Source organism: Syngnathoides biaculeatus, chromosome 3, assembly GCF_019802595.1.
Source record: "Syngnathoides biaculeatus isolate LvHL_M chromosome 3, ASM1980259v1, whole genome shotgun sequence".
Taxonomy (NCBI): domain Eukaryota; kingdom Metazoa; phylum Chordata; class Actinopteri; order Syngnathiformes; family Syngnathidae; genus Syngnathoides; species Syngnathoides biaculeatus.
The window spans coordinates 37,625,375-37,647,357 of record NC_084642.1 but is presented as its reverse complement, the minus strand read 5'-3'; the positions used below and the strand labels follow the sequence as shown (position 1 = coordinate 37,647,357).

Here is a 21,983-nt window from a genome sequence, read left to right as displayed (position 1 = left end):
TACCTTTTTAACTTTAATATTAATTTTTACTTTTTGAGAGTACAGTGCAGGTGCACGGTGGATCAGCTGCAAAGCGTTGGCCTCACAGTTCTGAGGTCCTGGATTTGATCTCGGACTCGCCTGTGTGGAGTTTGCATGTTCTCCCCATGCCTGTGTGGGTTTTCTCCAGGCACTCCGGTTTCTTCCAAAAATCCCAAAATATGCAACATTAATTGGACACTTTAAATTGCTCCTAGGTGTGATTGTGAGAGCGGCTGTTTGTCTTTATGTGCCCTGTGATTGCCTGGCAACCAGTTCAGGGTGTACCCTGTCTCCCTCCCGACTTGACACCCTAGTGGTGGCCATATTGCCTACAGCGTCATTTGCAGATGTCACACTGGGCCAGTCGCCATCGAAAACAAGCTGTGCCACCTGCTGTGGGAGATGAACAAGAGAGATTTTTGAATTTTTCTGACGCCCTTTCTGAGACTGAAGCTCATTTTGAACAAGAGAACATTTCAGAATCTAGTGAAGTGACCAGGGCAATATTCCCCCATCATTTCATCATTTTAATTAACAACAGACTCCCCAACAGACATACGAGGAACCCGATGAAATATTCAAAATGACAGGCCTATAATTATTCGATTTCCTAACTCTTTTACAAGTCTTGTGTATGTAACGTACTCAGGAAGACCCACGCCGGGCGAAATAACGACTTCAGGGGTGCCCAGACACCGGTGGCTGGTGAAGGGGAAGATCTCCTTTCTCCTTCCAGCACGCGGCCAAACGACCTCCCCACCTGATCCACCTCTGCGTCGGGGTTAACACCGGCGTTGTTGACGACAACAATGCCGGCCGCCAAAAAACGACAACAACGCCGGCCTGTGCACATCGACACATTTAGCACCCCTTACGTATGTACTTTTTGAAGTTATTATGATGCAGGTCTTTTGTTACTTTCTGAGAGAAAGATTATGTCGTCGGACGCAGACGGAGCTTTTGATTTTTGCTGCTTTTGGACAAGTTGTTCGAGTTTGGTGACTATACATCGTTTAGTTACCTTGTGTTACAAGCTACTAAACTGTCTTTGTACTTCTATTTTGTTATTGTTTTGTGTTGTATTGTATTGTGTGTGATTAAATGATCTTAAACACAATACAAGTGCTTTTTTATATGTTCCCGGTTTGACCAGGGGGATTTATTCTAAATTGTCATGTATTATAAACTGTGAGACAAATTAGTCCCCCACAACTATTTTTTTTTTTAAATAGCTCCATACACACCTACCTGCCATTTAGAACCCACAAAGCTCTCATCCTTTGTACCTGTGCAATCCATTTTTCACAACGAATTGGGTGTTTTGGAAAAGTGTGAGTCCATCCTCCCAAGTGTTTGAGCAAAATCTATCTATCTATCAACGAGCTGGCATTTTGGCTGACACGCTGAAAAAAAACAGGTAATTTCTTGCCGGTACAACAGGTATAAACCAATATAAACACTCGCCCCCGCGACTGCAAAAAACGTCACTTCCTGGTTCTCCCTCGACATAAGATCCAAGAGAGACTTTCCCTGCGGGAGATGAAAAAAACGATATTCGGCAACATTCTGACTTGCTGTGAAAAAACAGATGGGTCCATTCCGGATTATTATTTTTGGTTAAAAACGTACAAAATTTTATGTTTTAGGTGTCAGTTGCCCTTTATTTTTATTTTTTTTTTCAGCCATTCAGAGATTGAATTGCTGGTGTGTTTTGGATAGTTGTCCAGCTGTATGATCCAAAAGCGCTTGAGTTCGCTAGACATTCTCCTTCAGGATTTTCTGGTACCCAGCGGAATTCATTGTTCCATCAATCAAAGCAAGTTGTCCTGGTCCTGAGAGAGCAAAGCAGCAATGCAGTCCCAGACCATCACACTGCCACCCCAATGCTTAACTGCTGTACCAATGTTCTTTTTATCAAATGCTATGCCATTTTTATGCCAGATTTAACGGGCTGCACACTTTCCAAAAAGTTCAATTATTGACTCGTCAGTACGCAGAATGTTTCTCCAAAAGTCTCAAGGTCATCAAGATGTTTTTTGTTAAATGTGAAATGAGGCGTTTTATTCTTTGTTGACGGCTGGGGTTTTTCAATTGGCACTATCCCATGGATGCCATTTTTGGCTAGTGTCTTTCTTGTGTTAGATTCATAAACACTCATTGTAACTGAGGCCAGCGAGGCCTGCAGCTCTTTAGATGTTCTTTGGTTCTTTTGTGACCTCTTGAGTGAGTCGTCATTGGCCTCTTGGAGTTAATTTTAGTTGATCGTCCACTCCTGGGAAGGTTTGTCACTGTTCCCAGTTTTCTCTATTTGTGGATCAGTAACAGTGGTTCACTGGAGCCCAAAAGCCTTGAAAATGACCTTGTAACCTTTTCCAGACCGATTCCATCAATTTTTTTCTCATTTCTTTCTGAATTTCTTTGGACCGTGGGATGATCCATTGCTTCTTGAGATCTTGTATCCTACTTCATGGTCTGTGAGAGATTCTATTAAGTAATTTCTTGATTCAACAAGTATGGTGGTAATTAGATTTGGGTGTGATTTGTGACATTGAACTCACCTTTCCCATATTTTTGGTTAGTTACAGTGACTTTGTGATTTAACAAGGGGGGCAATTCGCAGTGGGTCGCAAAGGTTTTGATTTTTTTTCTGCCTTAATAAATTGAACTGTCATTTGAAAATTGCATTTGTATTTCCTGGGGTTGTCTCTTAATGATATTAAAATTGGTTTGATGATTTAAAACCCTTGTGTGCAATAGATATGGAAAAAAATGTGGTGGGGGCACCGTACATTAATTTGAATTTTTGAGAGCGGAGTAATTTATTTTTATGTATTTAAATCCTTTTAATCATGTGATAAAGATATGATATTACTATGTTAGTTATCATGATAAAAGTATATCATTACTACTTTCGTTGCTATTAGGATTGTTTTATCATGCGTTTGTTTCTGGTAGTCTTAGTCTGAATTGCTCTCTTTGTGAGCTGCGTGCGTGTCTTGAACTGTGACCCAGTGACACCTGGGAGGCTATGCCCCCCTGCCGACCTCAAGATGATGCCCCTGAACACTGGGAACCGATGTCTCCATCCTGGCCTCAGCATGATCCTTTGTGATCTTAAGCAGATACTCCTCAACACTGGGAGGAGATAATGCCCTTCTACCGCAGGAGGATACCCCAAAATGCCATGAACATGTCTTTAAACAATGCCCTGCTTTTTCTTTTGTGGGTTTATCAGGACACTCTTGCAGCCTTGAAGAAACATGTACCTTCGTGTTCGTGTGCTGTTGGTGTAGCCATCTGTGTCAGCATTTTCACTGTGTAACCATGTAACCCTTTGACCTGAGAATGCAATAAAAAAGAGCAGACAGGGACTACCACTTTGGCAGTCTGAGGTAGCGCACTCTCACAGTGTGTCCTCCGTCTGTCCCGTGCACGAAAAGATAATCTTGGTTGGTTTGAGTTCACTCTCTACAGTCCTCAGGCTTGTCTTAGCTGTTTTTCTAGGAACATCTCTGACATCATGCTAAGCAAATTAAGTTTCCTTGTGAATGAAATGCGCTATACAAATACATTTGCTTTGCTTTGAATATGGGCGTGAAACGGTGAATGTTTGAGCATCTGGAAAGCGCTTTGGCCAACATGATGGCATAGTTAAAGCCCTATATTACTAACGAACACTTCAACTGTGTGTCAGAACAAGTGCCAGGAGGCAAACCACAGTGCCCCAGCTCCCCTAGCTTAACCTACTCGTGGGGCCGGAAAATATCCTGGAAGTCAAAAACAAACAAACGAAAAAAAAATTAGATGACAGTGGGGTTGTACCAAAAGAGTTGTAATCTATGAGACTGAACAGTTCTGCATGAGTTCTCTATTGGATGGAGAAAAGAAAATAATCTAGTCTATCATTAGCAAAAGCCCAACAACCTACTTGCTTGACAATTAGTTCATTGATCATAGTGTCCAAAAAGGAGGGGTACCAGGATATTCTAGCTGACATACAGAAATGATCAGCCAGTTCATTAATGAAACCAACCTCACCTCTGTTGTTTGTTTGGACCTCGCCAAAGCCTGCCCAAGCTTGTCCGAGATAAATATTGCTTCACAAAGGATAACTCTCCGACTTTGAGCAAAGGTATTTGTGAAAAGCACGAGAAAAGATGGAAGAGGACAAAGAAGAGTACCTTCTGGAAACTGAAAAGAAGTTACTTGAACTGACTATGAAAGAACTTCACCGAGTATGTGAGTACTGTTCAATTGCTGGCAAAGACAATAAACTCATACAAGGAAAAAGTCACTGCGCACTAATCAAGCACGTCATAAAATTTTGTGAACGTGATGAGCTGCTGGCGAGGGAAGACAAAGGCATATCTGTGCTTTTGAAATTAAATGACACGTAGGAAGCTGTACTTGAGAAGCGGTGGGAGACAGAAGCCACGGGATTAATGCAACTCATGTCTTCACCTGCGGTCGGTGAGGGGGAAGAGGAGGTGATCCAGACAGTGGACATGTTGCGGGAGCAGGGATACGACACGTCACATCGGTTGCCGCTGCATCGCCTGGCTTCATTTGGGACACCGCGCCTATGCAGGAATCGTTGAGCGGCTGAAAGACTTCCGAATCAATGGGTTTGTGGGTGAGTCAAACTCCAAAGACAATTTGAGCTTCAGCAGTCTTGAACACCAGATTGAAAATGGTTTAAGAAAGGGATATCCTGAGGTTGAAATTGTGGAGGCAGTAATACGTTCTGTCAGTGCGAGATTGAAATTAAGGAGTTACCATGAGGGAAAGACAGCTCTCACTCTTGCCACTCAGTGACAAATCTTAAGAGCTCATTATGCAGAAAAGGATGCAACAGTCTTGTACCAACAACTGACAGAAGGTGTGCAAGGACCATGTGAAACATCCCTTGACTTTCTGGTACTTGACCTAGGCCAAAAAGTCCTGCCTGCATCCGAGCGTGCCCAGTCTGACCTGAAATATAACAAAGAGTTAGTCCATAGTCAATGCTTTCAGTCTGTCATGACAGGGTTGTCAAATGATAATGTAAGGGCAGAGATGAGAATATATTTACAGGATGAAAGTATTAGTGATGAACTGCTGCTCCAAAAAATGCAGATTGCCTCAAAAAAATGAAAATGATCGGACATGGAAGATTAAACCGGCAAACAAGGTCAGTCACAAGGGACATCTCAGAACAGTGGAAGCAAATTGGGAGGAAACTAACCCTCTGACAATGTCATCCTCAGCTAAACCAATCAAACCAGCTAAGTTGATTGGATTTCACCTATTAGCTGTAGCCCACTTGCCCAAGAAATACCTCTAGTTAATCAGCCAGATATACAAGTAACACATCATGAACTACTGTAAGCACAATTGCAAGACCCTACCATATCCCATGTAATTGAACTGAAGAAGACGGGCGAGAAGCCCCCCCCCCCAAAAAAAAAAAAAAAAAAAAAAAAGGGTCATTAACATCGAAAGGAACTACGGCAAGAGGAAAGATGAACTCTGACCAAAAGTGGCAAAGCTCAATGCTTTTTCCGGGCAACAGGGTGCTGGTTGGAAATATATGTGTGTGGGGGCCCTGGGAATTTGGGCTCACACTGGGAAAAGCAAATTCACATTGTTGTCTCGCAAAAGAGAAAATAGCCCAGTGTATGAGGTAAAACCTGAATGGGAACAGGGAGGGTCAGAATTCTCCATCGCAACATGTTGATGCCTTGTCATGATTTGTTACTTTAGCAACCTCTGCAAGGTGGTGTAGGAGGACAAAATTCCCAGAGGCATCAGAGGAAAAGACAAACTGAGACAAAAACACCTCAAGCATCAGATGAGTCAGAAAGTTCAGATGAAGAAGAACATTACTGGGCTCAAGGGGCAAGACAGCATCACAATTTGCAGGAGCCAGATGTTGCACCTCCTGTCACTCCTGAGCTTGTGCATGAGCTTGAGACAGAAGAGCCCACAGTGGATGCTTCACTGCAAAGGAGCATGGACAATGACACTACTGTGTCATTGTCCATACATTCACTGTGTGAGTCCATGCTCCATGCTGAGTTCCATGCTGGGTGAAACGCAGTCTCACAGGTCTGAGAGGGACAGACGACCAAAAGAGACACTGACACATGAAGCAGTAGGACAACCTGTTCATTGTGTGGTTCACCGTAACCAGCTGTATGTGACAACGAGACAATGGGACCAGCGTATGGACAGTGTGGCATGCCCTATGTATCTCCACAGATGTGGGGAACACATCTGGTTCAAGTTCCTGTGGACCAGTACTGAAAGACTGTCAACACAGCTGTTATGGACTGTTTAGGACAATTCTGTGATGTCTGAGCAGAGTAACAGAGACTGGTGAAGAAAAAAAACCATTTCGTCATGCACTTTCCTTTATTTTTCTTGTTGGTATACATTCACTTGGTGAAATATGTTGTCTATGTGACTGAATACTATTATGTGGTTGGAATATCATTAGAATATTCTGGGTCATATGCAAAATGGTTCAAATTTAGTCATAGGTTTGAAACAACACAGCTTTTATGGACTGTTTAGGACAATTCTGTGATGTCTGAGCAGAGTAACAGAGACTGGTGAAGAAAAAAAAAACATTTTGTCATGCACTTTTCTTTATTTTTCTTGTTGGTATACTTTCACTTGATGAAATATGTTGTCTATGTGACTGAATACTATTATGTGGTTGGAGTATCATTAGAGTATTCTGGGTCATATGCAAAATTGTTCAAATTTAGTCATAGGTTTGAAACAATGTATATGGAATGCATATGTCAATCACTACATTTGTTTACCCCTCTCATGAGCCAGGCTGGACCACAGCGAAGAGGGGTGAGGCCAGTGCCCTGGCCAGTGACACCTGTCACCGCTCACAGCTGTATCACATTGGGACTGAAATTGGATGGCGTATTTAAGTTGGAGTTTTGGTCACTGGCATTTGCCAGTTCATTGTGCCCTGTGTTAGTGAGTTGTTACCGTGTGCGGAAACGCCTGCAATAAAATCCTCTGGATATAATGCCGTGGTCCCGGAGTCCTGGACTTGGGTCCTCCCCTGCACTGAAGGTACGTGACAGAATGAACCGGCCGGACATGGACCCAGTGGACTCAAAGGAGATTGAAGTGAAACCTCTAGGCCAGTGTATTAAAGAATTCAATGCCCAACAGACACAGTAAGCCAAAGAATTTGCTGTTTACCGCCGCCATCACGAGGAGCAACGGGAGGGGGGATTAAGCAATCTTCCTCCGGCATGGCCATGTCTGATTCTCGCTCATTCACTGTTGGCGCCCGGCCCGCTGCTGGACCACGCTCACACCTCGAACGGGACCGAGCTGCAGTCGACGCTCCTGCACCCATCAGCGGGGACCGAGCTGCAGCCGACGCTCGTGCATACCTTGGTAGCCACCGATCCGCTACCGAGCCAAGCCCACATTGCTGTGGCAACAGATCCGTTTCCGAACCAATCCCATGCCGCAGGTGACAACAGAGTTCCAGGTGAGCATCAAAGTAAAATAGCGCACTTGGCGTACAAAGACAAGCTGGCCATAGCGTCGCTAGGGTTTGTTTTCCCAAAAGACAAAACTCAGAAACTTTCTGCAGAGGGCTTAAATTCAGGGGATGGAGTGGATTTAGATAATGACGAGACAAACTATTTTTGTCCATTGAAAAGGAGGAGGACTTTATCATTCACTCCATGCTGTTCCCAAGAACAATGTACTCATGCCCCCCAGTTTCTGTCAGTTCCCCACCCGGATCCCTAACTCTGAGCCAGTCGGGTTTAGTTTAAACCCACCAACTCTCAGTAATGGGCAAGCGCCCAGTTCAAGTACGTCAAGTCAGAAACCAAAAGAGCAAAAAGGCAACGTTCTGCAGCCTGCAGTATTTGAGCCGTCACTCTCCAAACCCCACACTCCTGTTCAGGAGGTGGTGGCGATGACTCCGCAGCCACTTCAAGTTCTTGTCCCAGCGGTGACAGGTATGTGACCGCCTTACATTACTGTCTAGACGGCGGTGAAGGCTCGTCGGCCACCTCAAGTTCCTGTCCTGGTGGCCTAGTGGCATGGTGTAGGAAAGGGGAGAAGGAGACTTGGTGATGGAACCCCAAAATACAGGAAGTCATCTACGGATGCAACAGAATATATGTGCATGAATGTGAGGGGCGGAGGAGGAAGATTGAAGCTCAAGGGAGAAGAGAAAGCGAGGGTGGACGACTTCAAATACTTGGAGTCAACTTTACAGAGCAATTGAGAGTATGGTAAGGAAGTGAAGAAACGGGTCCAGTGGGATGGAACATTTGGTGGTGTTCTATGTGACTGAAGAGTCTCCACTAGGATGAAGGGCAAAGTTTATAAAACAGTAGTGAGGCCAGCCATGATGTACGGATTAAAGACGGTGGCACTGAAAAAACAACAGGAAGCAGAACTGGAGGTGGCAGAAATGAAGATGTTGAGGTTCTCGCTCGGAGTGAACAGGTTGGATAGGATTAGAAATGAGCTCATTAGAGGGACAGCCAAAGTTGGATGTTTTGGAGACAAGGTTTGAGAGAGCAGACTTCGATGGTTTGGACATGTCTAGAGGGGAGAGAGTGACTATATTGGTAGAAGGGTGCTGAGAATGGAGCTGCCAGGCAAAAGAGCGAGAGGAAAACCAAAGAAAAGGTTGATGGATGTTGTGAGGGAGGACATGTGGACAGTGGGTGTTAGAAAGGAAGATGCACGAGATAGGCTTAGATGGAAAAAGATGACGCGCTGTGGTGACCTGTAATGGGACAAGCCGAAAGGAAAAGAAGAAGAAGAAAGTAACATATTTTTCCATCTACAGTATCTGTCTAACAGTCATAAATCTGAATGTTTTGAAGTTTGCTGTTGAGCAACATGGGAAGGAAGACGAAAATAAGATAAAAATAAAATACGTTTTTAAATGCCACCCTACAGCATGTGTCTCATGGTTACACGGTATGTTGTGATACATCCAACCTAACCTTGGAAGGAATATGATGCACTGCACTTGTATTGTACTTCAAATTCTGTGGACCTTTGCACACTACCTATACAGTATTTAATTTGGCCGTAGTTGTTGATCTTTAGTAACAAAAAAATAAAAATTTTATTTTTTTGTTGAGTTTTTAATATACCACATTTTATAGCCGCTTTTCCTCACAAGGGTTGCGGGAGTGCTGGAGCCTATCCCAGCTGTCAATGGGCAGGAGGCAGGGTACACCCTGAACTGATTGCCAGCCAATCACAGGGCATATGGAAACAGACAATGGTTGCACTCACAATCAAACCTAGGGGCAATTTAGAGTGTCCACTTAATGTTGCATGCTTTTTTTTGGATGTGGAAGGAGACAAGAGTGAATATAAACTTAGTTGCACTTATTATTTGTCTGTCGGCGCATGACTTACCTGTCCAACCTGCGAGACAGCGACAAGAGCCAGTTACTGGATCACAGCCATCAGCATTTCCACAGTCACATCTCTCTTTACAATTGAGACCATACGATCCCTCCTACAAGCCAGGATACAAATTAGCTAGAGTATATCCATCCATCCATTCTCTTGGCTGCTTATCCTCACAAGGGTCGTGGGAGGGATGGAGCCTATGCCAGCTGTCAACGGGCAGGAGGCGGGGGACACCCTGAACTGGTTGCCAGCCAATCGCAGGGTGCATGGAGACAAACAGCCGCACTCACAGTCACACCGAGGGGCAATTTAGAGTGTCCATGAGTGTTGCATGTTTTTGGGATGTGGGAGGAAACCGGAGTGCCCGGAGAAAACCCACACAGGCACGGGGAGAACGTGAAAACTCCACACAGGGAGGGCTGGGATTAAACCTAGGTCCTCAGAACTGTGAGGCCAACGCTTTCCAGCTGATCCACCGTGCCACCAGTACAGTATAAAAAAACATTACTTTCCTGAGGTCATTAAACATACTAGCAAGCAAAAAACACCCAAACATGTTATTAGGAGGTTGGGGGGGAAGATAATTCTTTGAGCACTAACATGGCAAGGTATGTCACACAATTCATCCTTCCAGCCTGGAGAGCACAAACAGGTTCCATTAAGGGGGTCACAGGCTGCCTCATTAGCACACTGACAAGTCTGATTGCAGGTTAGACCCCAGTTTCCACTGGAGCATGGGATGGAGCAGTCCAGCCCCTGCCAACCTGTACAAAGAAACAAACTGACCATCAGTCAACTACTGGAGCAATTCATTTGCATCAGACTTTTTAAAACAGATTGGTAAACCATTAACTATTCCGGATACACAGTCCAAGTCCTGAAAGTCAGTTTATTTAAATTATGACACCATTCAAATTGATTATTAACCTTAATTTTTTTATTCAATATCATTGCAATTACAGGAACCAGCAACATATTATGGACGTGTAAAAAGTAATTTTGGTGGCACAGCTGGAGAGCGTTGGCCCCACAGTTTTGCGGATCGGGGTTCAAATTTCATCGCCTCCTGTGTGGAGTTTGCATGTCCTACCTGTGCCTGCGTGGGATTTCTCCTGGCGCTCCGGTTTCTTCGCACAAACGGAAAAAACCTGCATTAACTGGAAACTCTAAATTACCCCTCGGTGTGATTGTGACTGCGACTGTTGTCTGTCTCCATGTGCCCTGCGATTTACTGGCAACTGTTTCAGGGTGGACCCTGCATCCTGCTCGATGATAGCTGAGATTGGCTCCAGCACTCCCACGAACCTCATGAGGATAAGCGGCTTAAAAAATTTATGGATGGATAACTAATTTTAGCAGTAGTATTTTATAATTCCTACAGTGCAAAAGGTGCTTAGGGATTTCATCAGTTTCACAATCAAATCAAAACTTTGTGATTATAATTAATTAATTTAAGCAATATATTTCAATCCATTTACTTTTAAAATACTGTGAAAATGTTGATGATGGTTGTGGTTTTGCTAACTATAACTATGATGGGACATTTTTAAAGCATTTCACCTTTATGTGCTGCCAAGTCATTATTCTTGGCAAACTTGGCAATAGATAATACTTCTTACGAGATGTGTCTCGCTGCGAGTCTACATAAAAGTACTGGATATACATTTCATATAGTACTTTGTTTCTATTGGTGTTTCTGGTCAATAGTATCTTTTATGGACATTGACAAACATTTGGCAGGGGGATCGTAAGCTTCTGTTTCTTTGGCTGCTCTCACGTCTCTGCTCCATTGCAACCCAAAGCCACAAACGAACCTCTCATTTTTCTGATCAAATTGCTGGCAAACGTCAATTATTATAACATCAAAGGATCCATACATTTTCTGAGGTGCCTATCCTCACAAGCGTTGGGGGAGTGCTGGGCAGGAAGCAGGGTAAATCCTGAAGTGGTTGTCCGTAAATCACTGAACACATAGAAATAAACGAGCATTCACACTCACAATCACACCATAGGGAAATTTAGAATCTCCAAATAATGCATGTTTTGGGAATGTGGGAGTGCTGGAGTGAAAACCCATGCAGGCACAGGGAGAACCTGGAAACTCCACATAGGCAAGGATGGGATTGGAATCCCAGTCCTCAGAAGTGTGAGGCCAATGCTCCACAGTTGCGGCACTGTGCTGCCACATCAAAGGATCCCAAAAGATAATTGTTTGCAATTTTTAAGGCATGCTACATGACAAGAGAATGACAAGTGTTTTGTGTTTATGTAAGAAAGTGAAATATAGCATTATTAAATTATTCTTAAACATCTTTTGTGAGCAATGCAATATTTTACAAAACTTTCACTATACTACTACTTAAAAATTTTATCAGACCATTTTTTAAAAATTGGATATCATTCTGCTAATTAATTTTTTTCCTACAACAAAATAAACATGAAAACAGAAATCTATCATCTATCAATGTTTCTTAATGTGGGGAAACCAGTATTTTTCCTTCTGGGTGACATCAGAGTACTGTATAAAGAAGGGACAAGGAAGACCACAAATAAAGGATAATGACCTTCTCTGCAGATGCACGAGCCATCGACATGTGAGCATGATATCTCATTGTGACAGAAACATGATGATGTGCAATTGGTTCCGTACAGGCCTGCAGGACAGATAATTGAGCAGTCCTCGCCCTAGTAAAAAAAGAGATCAACAATGAAAACAGTGGAAATACAGGGATGCTTACACAAATAGGATATAGTTTTTGATATACTTATTCTTTAACAATCATCCCCAATGGTCACAATCAGAAGAATATCCCATCTGAAAATGAGAGAAAAGAAAGCTATACCTAAGGCTGATCACCATAATGCATGCCACACATATTGTAACAGGAGACTAATGGGACAAGCCCAGTGGAAATGAAAAAGACTACGTGCTGTCACACAAGCTTTGTCACGATTTTATTTTCTCTCCACATCATGTCTGGGTTTCTGTCGCTATCTTAAAAAGACAGGCCGGAGAAAAGGAAGGAGCTCTATTGTGTCTCTATCAGTGTCTACCCAATGACCACATTGTATTTTATTTTATTTATTTATTTTTTTGTCATATTAGATTAATATTGATTGTGAACTGTTATATTTTAGTGTACTACAACTTCTATAGAGGTTTAGAGGTGATGTATATCAAGATAAGGGTGGATTTTTCTTCTTTAGTAATAATAATAGCATTCATCCTGATGTGTAGCATTTTTGTACATCTTTGCAATGTGCCAGGCATATTAAGACGTAGATTAGGTCCCTGACGGCCCAGGTTGCAAACTCACCACCCAATTCTGAAATAGTTAAGAATATCCATCCATCCATTTTCTTCCCCGCTTATTTTCATGAGGGTCGGGGGGAGGGATGGAGCCTATGCCAGCTGTCAACGGGCAGGAGGCGGGGGACACCCTGAACTGGTTGCCAGCCTATTGCAGGGTGCATGGAGACAAACAGCTGCACTCACAGTCACACCTAGGGGCAATTTAGAGTGTCCATGAGTGTTGCATGTTTCCGGGCTGTGGGAGGAAACCGGAGTGCCCGGACAAAAAACCCACACAGGCACGGGAAGAACATGCAAACGCCACACAGGCACGGCAGGGATGAAACCCGGGTCCTCAGAACTGTGAGGCCAACGCTTTACCAGCTGATCCACCGTTCCCCCTACTTAAGAATATATGTAATTTAATCGGATCAACTTTATTGTCCAAGTCAAAAACACAAGGAATTTTACTCTGGTAGTTGGAGCCGGTATAGTACGACAACTTTTGAGACGTAAATGTCATGATCCTTCCGCTCCAGCCCGGGCTGTGCGGGTGCCAGTGCGGTTGCGCTGATTGGGAGGCGCACACCTGCACCTCATGCGGACTGATTATCCGGCATATTTATATGACCCCGATAACAACTGGTCCGCGCCAGTTCGTTGAGCTTCATGTCCCGTTCGAGTGCTCCGGTATCCCTGATCGACAACCCGTGTGTACCGACCTTCGCCTGTTCTCCGACCAACCTTGTAAGCCTGACTCCTTTGATACTTCTGCCTGCTTTGATCGTCCCTGTGTACCGACTCCTGCCTGCCCGCTCACCTGCTCTCTTCACCCAACGTCCCAACTACCGCTGCTGCACCTGACTGCCTGCTCAATCTACGACCTCGGAATAATAAACGTTTCTCCCCGCACTACCTTGCATCGTCCAAGTCCTGCATTTGGGTCCTATTCCCGTTCCGATGGGACGTGACAGTAAAGGCAATGTGAGAACAGTCACAGAGCAATTAAAGGTTGTTAGTTATCTGGCAACCAAGGTTTTTTTTCCCTCCTCTACCAATTAGAGCAGTTTAAAAGCAAAATAGAGCAATTGTCCAGTGCCATAATGTTGCAAAAGGCGCTGAGACTTCAAGAAATATATGGAATTTAAAGTGACGAAGAGTGCGATAATCTGGGACAATGTCAATTGTGCAAATGCTGCATGAACTCCTCAGATGTGCAAATAATGTGGCATGGTGAGACTGCTACACAGTGAGTGCATGAGTAATGTATAATCTATAATAATAATGGTAATGGTAGAAATGTGACTAAAAACTCAGGACAAAACAATTGGTAGCATGTTGCAGTTGAATTGTAAGTTAGCTGTTTAAAGGTCAAGTGTCATCTCTATAAACATTCTAAAATAGATATTCTAATGAAAAATACATATACTATTATTCACTTCAGTATCTATATGAAAAAATAAATATGAGCGGAGAGCGTGTCAACCATGCGCAAAATTGTGGAAGTGTCATTTGACGACATCCAAGTGGTCGCCATATTGACTGCATCTCCTGTCCATGACATCACCCCGGACATTCGCCATTGAAAACACGCAGTGGACCCTACTATGGGAAACGAACACGCCCCTTCTGACACGGAAGGTCTTTTCGAAGAAGAGAACATCACACAACCGAGTAAAGTTACCGGGGCAATATTACCCTTTTGTTTCAAGCCATATTCAGATGATATGCGATCGCGGTCAAACCGCCTCCCCGTCCGATCCACTTCCGTGGCGGAGATGAGCCATTGCCGCCGGGGTGGCTCATTTTCACTGCCGAGGTGGCTTATCATGGCGTCGGGCCGGGCCACTTTACGGCGTTGTTGTCGCTCGCGGCTGAGCGTGCCATAAACAATTGTTTATCGCTGCCGCCATCGGCGGTATTGTTCATCGCGGACAACGGTGGCAGCTATGAACAGCCCTGTCGGCAATGGCACACTCAGTTGCGTGCGATGACAACACCGTAAAGTGCCCCGGGTCGGCACCGTGATAAGCCACCTTGGCGCCAAAGATGAGCCACCCCAGCCGAAGCCCTGACCGTGGAGGCGGCGCCGAAATTGGCGAAGGCTGCCGCGTCATGCCTCACGGACAAGCACGGCTTCCGCCAGGCTGCCTCATACATACTGCCACAGCGGCGACAGACTCCCAGAGAGTATGTATGAGTCATCACGGCAGCCTTCGCGGGCGAGTCCGACGTGCACATCAACACATTTAGCACTGCTGTCATACCTACGCGGATCGTTTGTTACATGACAGATGGATTACGTGGTCCGCCCCACACCATTATTTTTTTTTTAGTAGCCCTATACACACTTACCTATCATTTGGAACCCACGACCCTCTCATCCTTTACACTCGTGCAATCCACTTTTCACGACAAACCGGGTCTCTTGCAAACTTATGAAGTGTAAATCCATTCTCCCAAGTGTTCAAGCAATGTCCAGCAATGCAACGAGCCGGCATTTTGGCTAACACGAAGAAACAACAAGCTACATTCCCGGAGGTAAAACTAATAGAAACAAACGAGTCCACTTGAGGGGGGTCCTGCCATTTACGTCACTTCCTGCTTCTTCTCGAAAACAAATCGCTTGAGAGGATTTTCATGGCCGGAGCTACAAAAAGCTGTATATGTCAAAATCACGTTTTGTGCGGCTGCCACTTTTTCATTAATAACATACTAAAAATTGTGCATTTCATGACAGTGGCCCTTTACGAAGTTAATTGCAAGAGGAAAGAAGGTGTTGAAATGCTTGCCAGTTTTATTTTGCATTGTTCGGTAATGCCTACCCAAGGAAAGGAGCTCAAAGAGCTGGTGACCAGGATATGGAGGGTCCAAGAGGATTTTGCCTGCTCTTGTCTTAATTCTGGTTGCATTCCTCAATTAAATATGCACATTAAAGACAGCCCTGATGTTGCTTTAACGAGCACATAATTACATAACGAATTAAAAAATGTGCAATTGGGGCAGGCTCTTGAATGGAGGTTCATTCAGTTTGAACATTAAATATTTTTTTCTTTGTAGTGTGTGTTTCTTTCGGCTTGTCCCTTTCGAGGTCGCCACAGCGTGTCATCTCAGATGAACGCATATACATGTTTGGCACAATTTTTACGCTGGACGCCCTTCCTGACGCAACCCTTCTCAGGGAGTGGAGGCCCCAGTGGGATACGAACCCACAACCCCTGGTTTACCAAACCAGTGCTCTAACCACTGAAGCTCCAGGGAGAAGAGATCGCAAGGGTGGACGACTTCAAATAGTTGGGGTCAACAATACAGAGCAATGGAGAGTGTTGTAAGGAAGTGAAGAAACGGGTCCAAGCGGGGTGGAACAATTGGCGGAAGGTGTCTGGTGTGACTGGATGAATGCGTTATTGTTCCTGCTAGTTGATAAACTTGAGAAGACTATTTGTTACCTGAATGTAAAGCAGATGTGACCAAGCATATCAGACAGCAATCGGGAGTACTGTAGTTGGCTTGGCAGATTGATAAAAATGTCATTTGTTTTACTAGGCTTCTTCTTGGACACCTTTTCTCATGATATTGCATTATAGGATGTGTCCAAACCTTTCACTGGTACTCTATAGGCATTCAAAATGATAAAAATAGTAGTAAAAAGTGATGAAATATTCTCATTAATATTATATAATATTCTGATATTAAACTCCTTATAAATGTGTTTTTGAAACCTCTGGAATCTGGAGCAGGGCCAAAGTTTTACACTTACTATATATCCTGGTGCACAGATGCACACTCCAGTGATGCCATCACAGTCGGCTCCATTAGCACAGGCACACAATTCTTTGCAACCTTTACCGTAGTAACCTGCTGGACAGGTCTCATTGCAGAATAGTCCTGTCCATCCTGCCGCACAGGTGCAATCTCCTGACAAAGGGTGGCAGCTGAAAGAAAGCCCATCAGAAGCATGGGAATAAATATACATTAAAAATTGAAAACATTTAACTGTGAAATAAGAGCCACCGTTAGTAAACACATCTTAGTGTGATATAGTTTTGTTGCACATTTCTTGTTGTAACATATCAACAAGAGAGACAGGAGTACAAGGAAAAAAACAGCTCAGATAATCACATTTTAGAATCCATGTTATTGGTGCAATGCTGTCACAAGCCTTAAAGCTGTAGACGTCACGATATGGAGTGGACCAGCTTGGGCGAAGGTTCAGGACAGTACATGGAGTCATTAAGCATCTCAACACAAGTCAGCTGATGGAATGTTTGGCTCTCATTTCCCATCATTACTGTAAAAGTGTCCTTGAACAAGTTATTCCCGATAACAGCAATATTGATGTAAAAAGTTCCACAGATGCATTGTCACCGTTTACACAAAAAAATCTCGTCATAATCTCTTTCCGATTATCTGTAGACTGTTGAATTAAGAGGACTTGCTATTCATCACAGAATATAAGATTTAAAGGAAGATTCTCCCCAAAAATCATATGTACAATAAACCCTCCAATGTGAAGTAATATTATTACATATATGTTGGACATTAATTGAAAAAAATTGAAAATAAAGAATATTTTTGAAATCCAAGCAAAATCTGAATGTGAGCAAGCTTTCATAGCCAAACTCGGAAGAAACATCCTTGACTCCGCCCCTGACGTCGCCGGTGCTTAGTATTACAGACCATTTGTTCTAGCTCAGTCAAGATGCTGATATGTTGGGCAACAAAACTGAGAAAATGTACCTAAATTTCTCCTTCTTTAACCTCCCATGGAGTTAACCTGACAGGATAAAGCTGTGGCTGTCACAGTTGAGGCTCGTTCACCAGCAGGGGAAATTTGGAAACATCTGATCATTACTGGTTATTAACTGCTTAGTTATGGCCTCTCTTGCTAATAATGTATAAACAACAACATGTTTTATGAGGCGGCAGGGTGGCGCAGCTCTTCAATCCCGGACTTCGTATGTGGAGTTTACATGTTCTCCCCGTGTCTGCTTGTGTAAACGTGTATCCTGCCCATTGACAGCTAGGATAGTCTCCAGCATTCCTGCGACTATCAAGCTGCTAAGAAAATGGATGGATGGATATATACGTGTGAGAACACAACACTTCCCTGTTAGTATTTACAGTGATGCGCGCATGCAAACCCCCCTGACCCTCCCCCCCCACCCTCGCCGTCGGTGGATTGCAAGAAGCCTTGGTGCTTGAAAAGTACAACACGGTGTTAAAAAAAAAAAGTCTAGCCACCTGCTATATATTCTGTGCACCTAAACCAACTCCTCAGAAAAGCATCAAATATCCGCCATTCATATAATGGGACTGTTATTGTTCGTCGTCAACTCCACGCTCCTCCCAACACGTCGACTTCTGCATGTGTGTATTCTGGCTCAAACGCTTGAACATTGTTATTTTTGTTTTGTTTGCTCAATGGCGGGAGTAGTAATAGCACGGAGCATCGACTCGTTGTTATTCTCACTTTGTTGGCTCTGAGCACACAACAGTTCTTGTTTACTACTTACAGGTACTTTTGTTTTGTTTGTTTGTAATTATTTGTTCACAAAAATCATCCACAAAATGCCAGATAGTGGACGTTCTCCGTTCAGTGAAATTTATCCACGAGCAATGGGGGGTCAGAACAGGAAGCACTGCAGGCATGGCAAACGCTGATTGGCTGTCAGCCAGCCCGGCTCATTGGAATGTCTGAGCGAGAGAGGAATTTCGATAATACTTTTCCAATTTAAGGCTCCATCACAACATGACGTTCTGGTCAACGTCCTCTGAACATTTCAGTCTTTCTATTTTTCAGCGTTCTCAAACGAGGATGACACATGTGGCGTGTGATTAACGTGTGTCTAACGCACGAAAAGCGTGTAACAGCGACCAAATAAGATACCCCTAAAAACCATTAGCGTGCGCAAATGCGTCATTGGGGTGCGACGTATGATTTTTCAACGTAAGACGAGTGTGTTGAGTGTGTGACGAATGGGTGAATAACGACAGAAAAGCGTTTTACTGGTGTGGAATTTTTACAGTGGAACCGGCACTAAAACGTTGGAAGGTTCATAGTCACTTCAGCTGTTGTCGCGAGTTAGAATAGTGAGCATCATGCTGCCGAGAAGAAAAAAAGTAAGAAAGCTAAGCCTCTTTCATCACGGGCAATGTGTTTGGAGGAAAAACAACAGCAGGAGGAAGAGCACGTCCGCGAAGTCACGCACCATGTGACACCCCCTGGCGACCCTAAACACCTTGCAAACCCCAGTGAGGACGGTCCGACAAAGAGACAAAAGAAGCACAGAAAGGATTGCAGGATCCTGGACCGAGCTGTTGAGGATAGTCTGGTGGAGTTTTTCCGCGAAAACGAACTGCTGCTTTCTGGATCTTCCATAGTAGGTGCTCTCTACTGTAGCTTAATATTAAATGGACCTTGCTTTTACAAAGCATCATTTTATATACCCATATGCATGGAAGTTCGGGAAACGCTCGAATGACGCTCAATGGACACAAAACGACGTTCGTTTCACTTTGGTTACACGCTGTGTGCGCGAGGGGATTGTTCAGTGGGCGTTGACAGGTTGCCAGTGAGTCGTTCACTGCAAAGCAAACGATTAGGTAACAACCAAGTAAAGCTAGAGTTACGACTGACTAACAATAGGCAAACGCGTGCAACGCTCGGCGAACCTTAGTAAAACGTTCCACGGATGTTCTCGAATGTTCTGCAGCATTTAAAATTAAACGTTGATGAACGCTGGTCTCGGTGAGAACTTTTGTGCATGTTCAAAACTTTTTTTCCGGACCAGCGTTCTCCGTCCATTCCCAGCGATCATTGATGTTCACTGGCGTGTAAACAACGCTACTCTGGGGCTATCCCGGCGACCATGGGCGACTACCAAAGTTTTCTCAAACGCTATAGGACACTGGCCAGAACGTCATGGTGTGACGGGGCCATTAGATATGTTTCTTGGTGAAATCTGTGGATAACTCTGGCATTAAAAGAAACACTGAACCCTCATCTACTAACTTTCAATGTGTGCTCCCATTCCTATTAGTTTTGACAAAGTCTTCCTCTAATCACCACATTCTCGTCTGCCTTTTCGATTCAATTTGTTGTTGTTGTTGTTGTTACAGGCCTGGAACAAAGTCCCTCTGCATTTAAAAAACAATCAACACATGCACAGTAGACTGTATATTGGGATGCTTGAACTTTTTGATCACCTGAGAGTGTTTGCCATTTTGCAGAGGCAGTCCTTGTCACAGAGGAGTCCATATATTCCAGCTGGACAGAAGCGGTCCTGGCAGCTTGGACCTTTGAAACCCTCATTGCAAAAACAGCCCCCGTTGATGTGGTAGCACTTTGCCCCATTCTGGCAGTCACATTTGAGAGCACATTGCGGTCCATAAGTTCCAACTGGACATTCATCCTGGCACCTGAAATGGAATTAAAAGAGGACTGTTTCAAAGTCTTCATGTAAAGTTAGTTATGAAGCAGACAAAATAATACTCAATGAGAGTAACATCATCACAATCAATTTTACAACACACAACATCACAGTACAGTCACATACTTAGACCTGATGTGCCACGTGTTAAAATCTATACAAGATCATGGGTGAGCTACCTTAACCGAGGTGACTTTGAGGCACTGTGCTCCCTGGACTGATCTGACCACAGGACAACTCATTCATACCTGTGGCCAATTTAAGGTTGCCAAATAGCCAGACATGCATGTTTTTTGGAATGTGGGCGCACAACAGGGGATCTACACAAAACATTTAAAACCACGTGGAGAACATGCAAACCTCACACAGTGAGTTGAATCCGTTACCATGCACCAAAAGTGTGGTGAATAAATCCAATTTCTTATCTGGTGGTAAACGGATACTACAGGGAGGTTGGCTAATCCGTGCAGAAGTTACTTATAGTGAAAAAGACAAATTGTAATAACATGACATCTAAATGAGTATAATATTTGCCACCCCTCCTCTCCCCCCCGCACACACACACAGACACACACACAGACACACACACACACACACACAGACACACACACACACACACACACACACACACACAGACCCTACCTCCATTTAGTTGTAAAGCAAACACAATATAATACAAATTTATCTAGTGCCTTCTAGCTCACATCAAAAAGAGCATTTTGTGCATTCAAACAGTAATGAGGCAAAAAGGACACGCATTATTTTGACACCCCCACCGGCACTCTTGGTCGGACTCAAAAAGAGACGATATGGACAGGAATGAGCAATCCGATACTCTTGCCAGAGAATTACATCACACGGTCCCCCCGTGTCCGTGTTGGTGTTCTCAAGCTACTCCAATTTACCTCCCACATCCCAAAAGCATAGCATATATTGGTGATGAATAAGAAAGTAATTTTATTAATTTGTTTAATTAATTTATTTCAAAGGAGCAAATGCTTCTTTGAAATTTACTTTTGACCAGTGGATTTTCCAAACATTTGGTCAGTATGTTGGTGCTGAGCCTAAATGCCCAGGTTTTTTGGGGAGAAATGTTAATTAGTTTAACATCCGGGTGAGATAAATTAGGCATCCAAGTGGCCATCTTGTAGATTGGGGCAGCTTGGAAGAATGCATTGTATGAAGTTGCTGGTCAGGTTGCTGGAGACATCCGGTTGATATCGTGTCCATTTCAGTAGGTTAATTGAAGACCCTAAATGTCCAGTTGGTCTGAATGCTAGTGTGAATAGTTAGTTGTATAAATGTGACCTGAAATTGGTTGATGACCAGTTCAGGATGCTTCCCGCCAGAAGAGAGCTGTGATAGGCTCAAACATGCCCGTAACCCTAGTGAGGACAAGCGGAACAGAAATGGATGGATGGATATTAAAAAGAAATATAGTGAGAAGGCCGTTTTCTAGATGATCAGGCTCAGTGGATCTAAAAAAAAAGGGAAGGTACACAGCAGACTTCAATAAATCCAATCAAGGTGGCACCTGTCATTCCCTTTAAATGCAGTACAATAATTGTGCACTGACAAGGCAGATAACCATGTTTTTCCCAAGAAAAAAATTATTTGCTCCCTCTAGGGGAGCTAAGTCCAAAGGCGAAGGTCTCAATTTACCAGTCAATCTACATTCCTACCCTCACCTATGAGAACGAGCTGTGGGTCGTGACTGAAAGAACAAGATCCTGGATACAAGCGGCCAAAATGAGTTTCCTCGGAAGGCGGAAGAAGGCATCAGAGACCTTGGTCCACTGTACCTCATGGGCTGTGGACTCATC

The 21,983-nt window shown here is 43.8% G+C and overlaps 1 protein-coding gene across 1 annotated transcript in view; it reads right to left on the bottom strand.

Moving 5' to 3' along the window:
• LOC133498606 (multiple epidermal growth factor-like domains protein 11) overlaps positions 1 to 21,983 on the bottom strand; it is a 217,556-nt gene that overhangs the window by 50,949 nt on the left and 144,624 nt on the right. The window contains exons 9-13 of the mRNA XM_061815677.1: positions 19,937 to 20,149; positions 16,488 to 16,662; positions 12,000 to 12,120; positions 10,036 to 10,199; positions 9,439 to 9,541 (exon numbers count right to left, since the gene is read on the bottom strand). Of these exons, the coding sequence (XP_061671661.1) occupies positions 9,439 to 9,541; positions 10,036 to 10,199; positions 12,000 to 12,120; positions 16,488 to 16,662; positions 19,937 to 20,149 (776 nt within the window). The remainder of the gene's footprint in view (positions 1 to 9,438; positions 9,542 to 10,035; positions 10,200 to 11,999; positions 12,121 to 16,487; positions 16,663 to 19,936; positions 20,150 to 21,983) is intronic.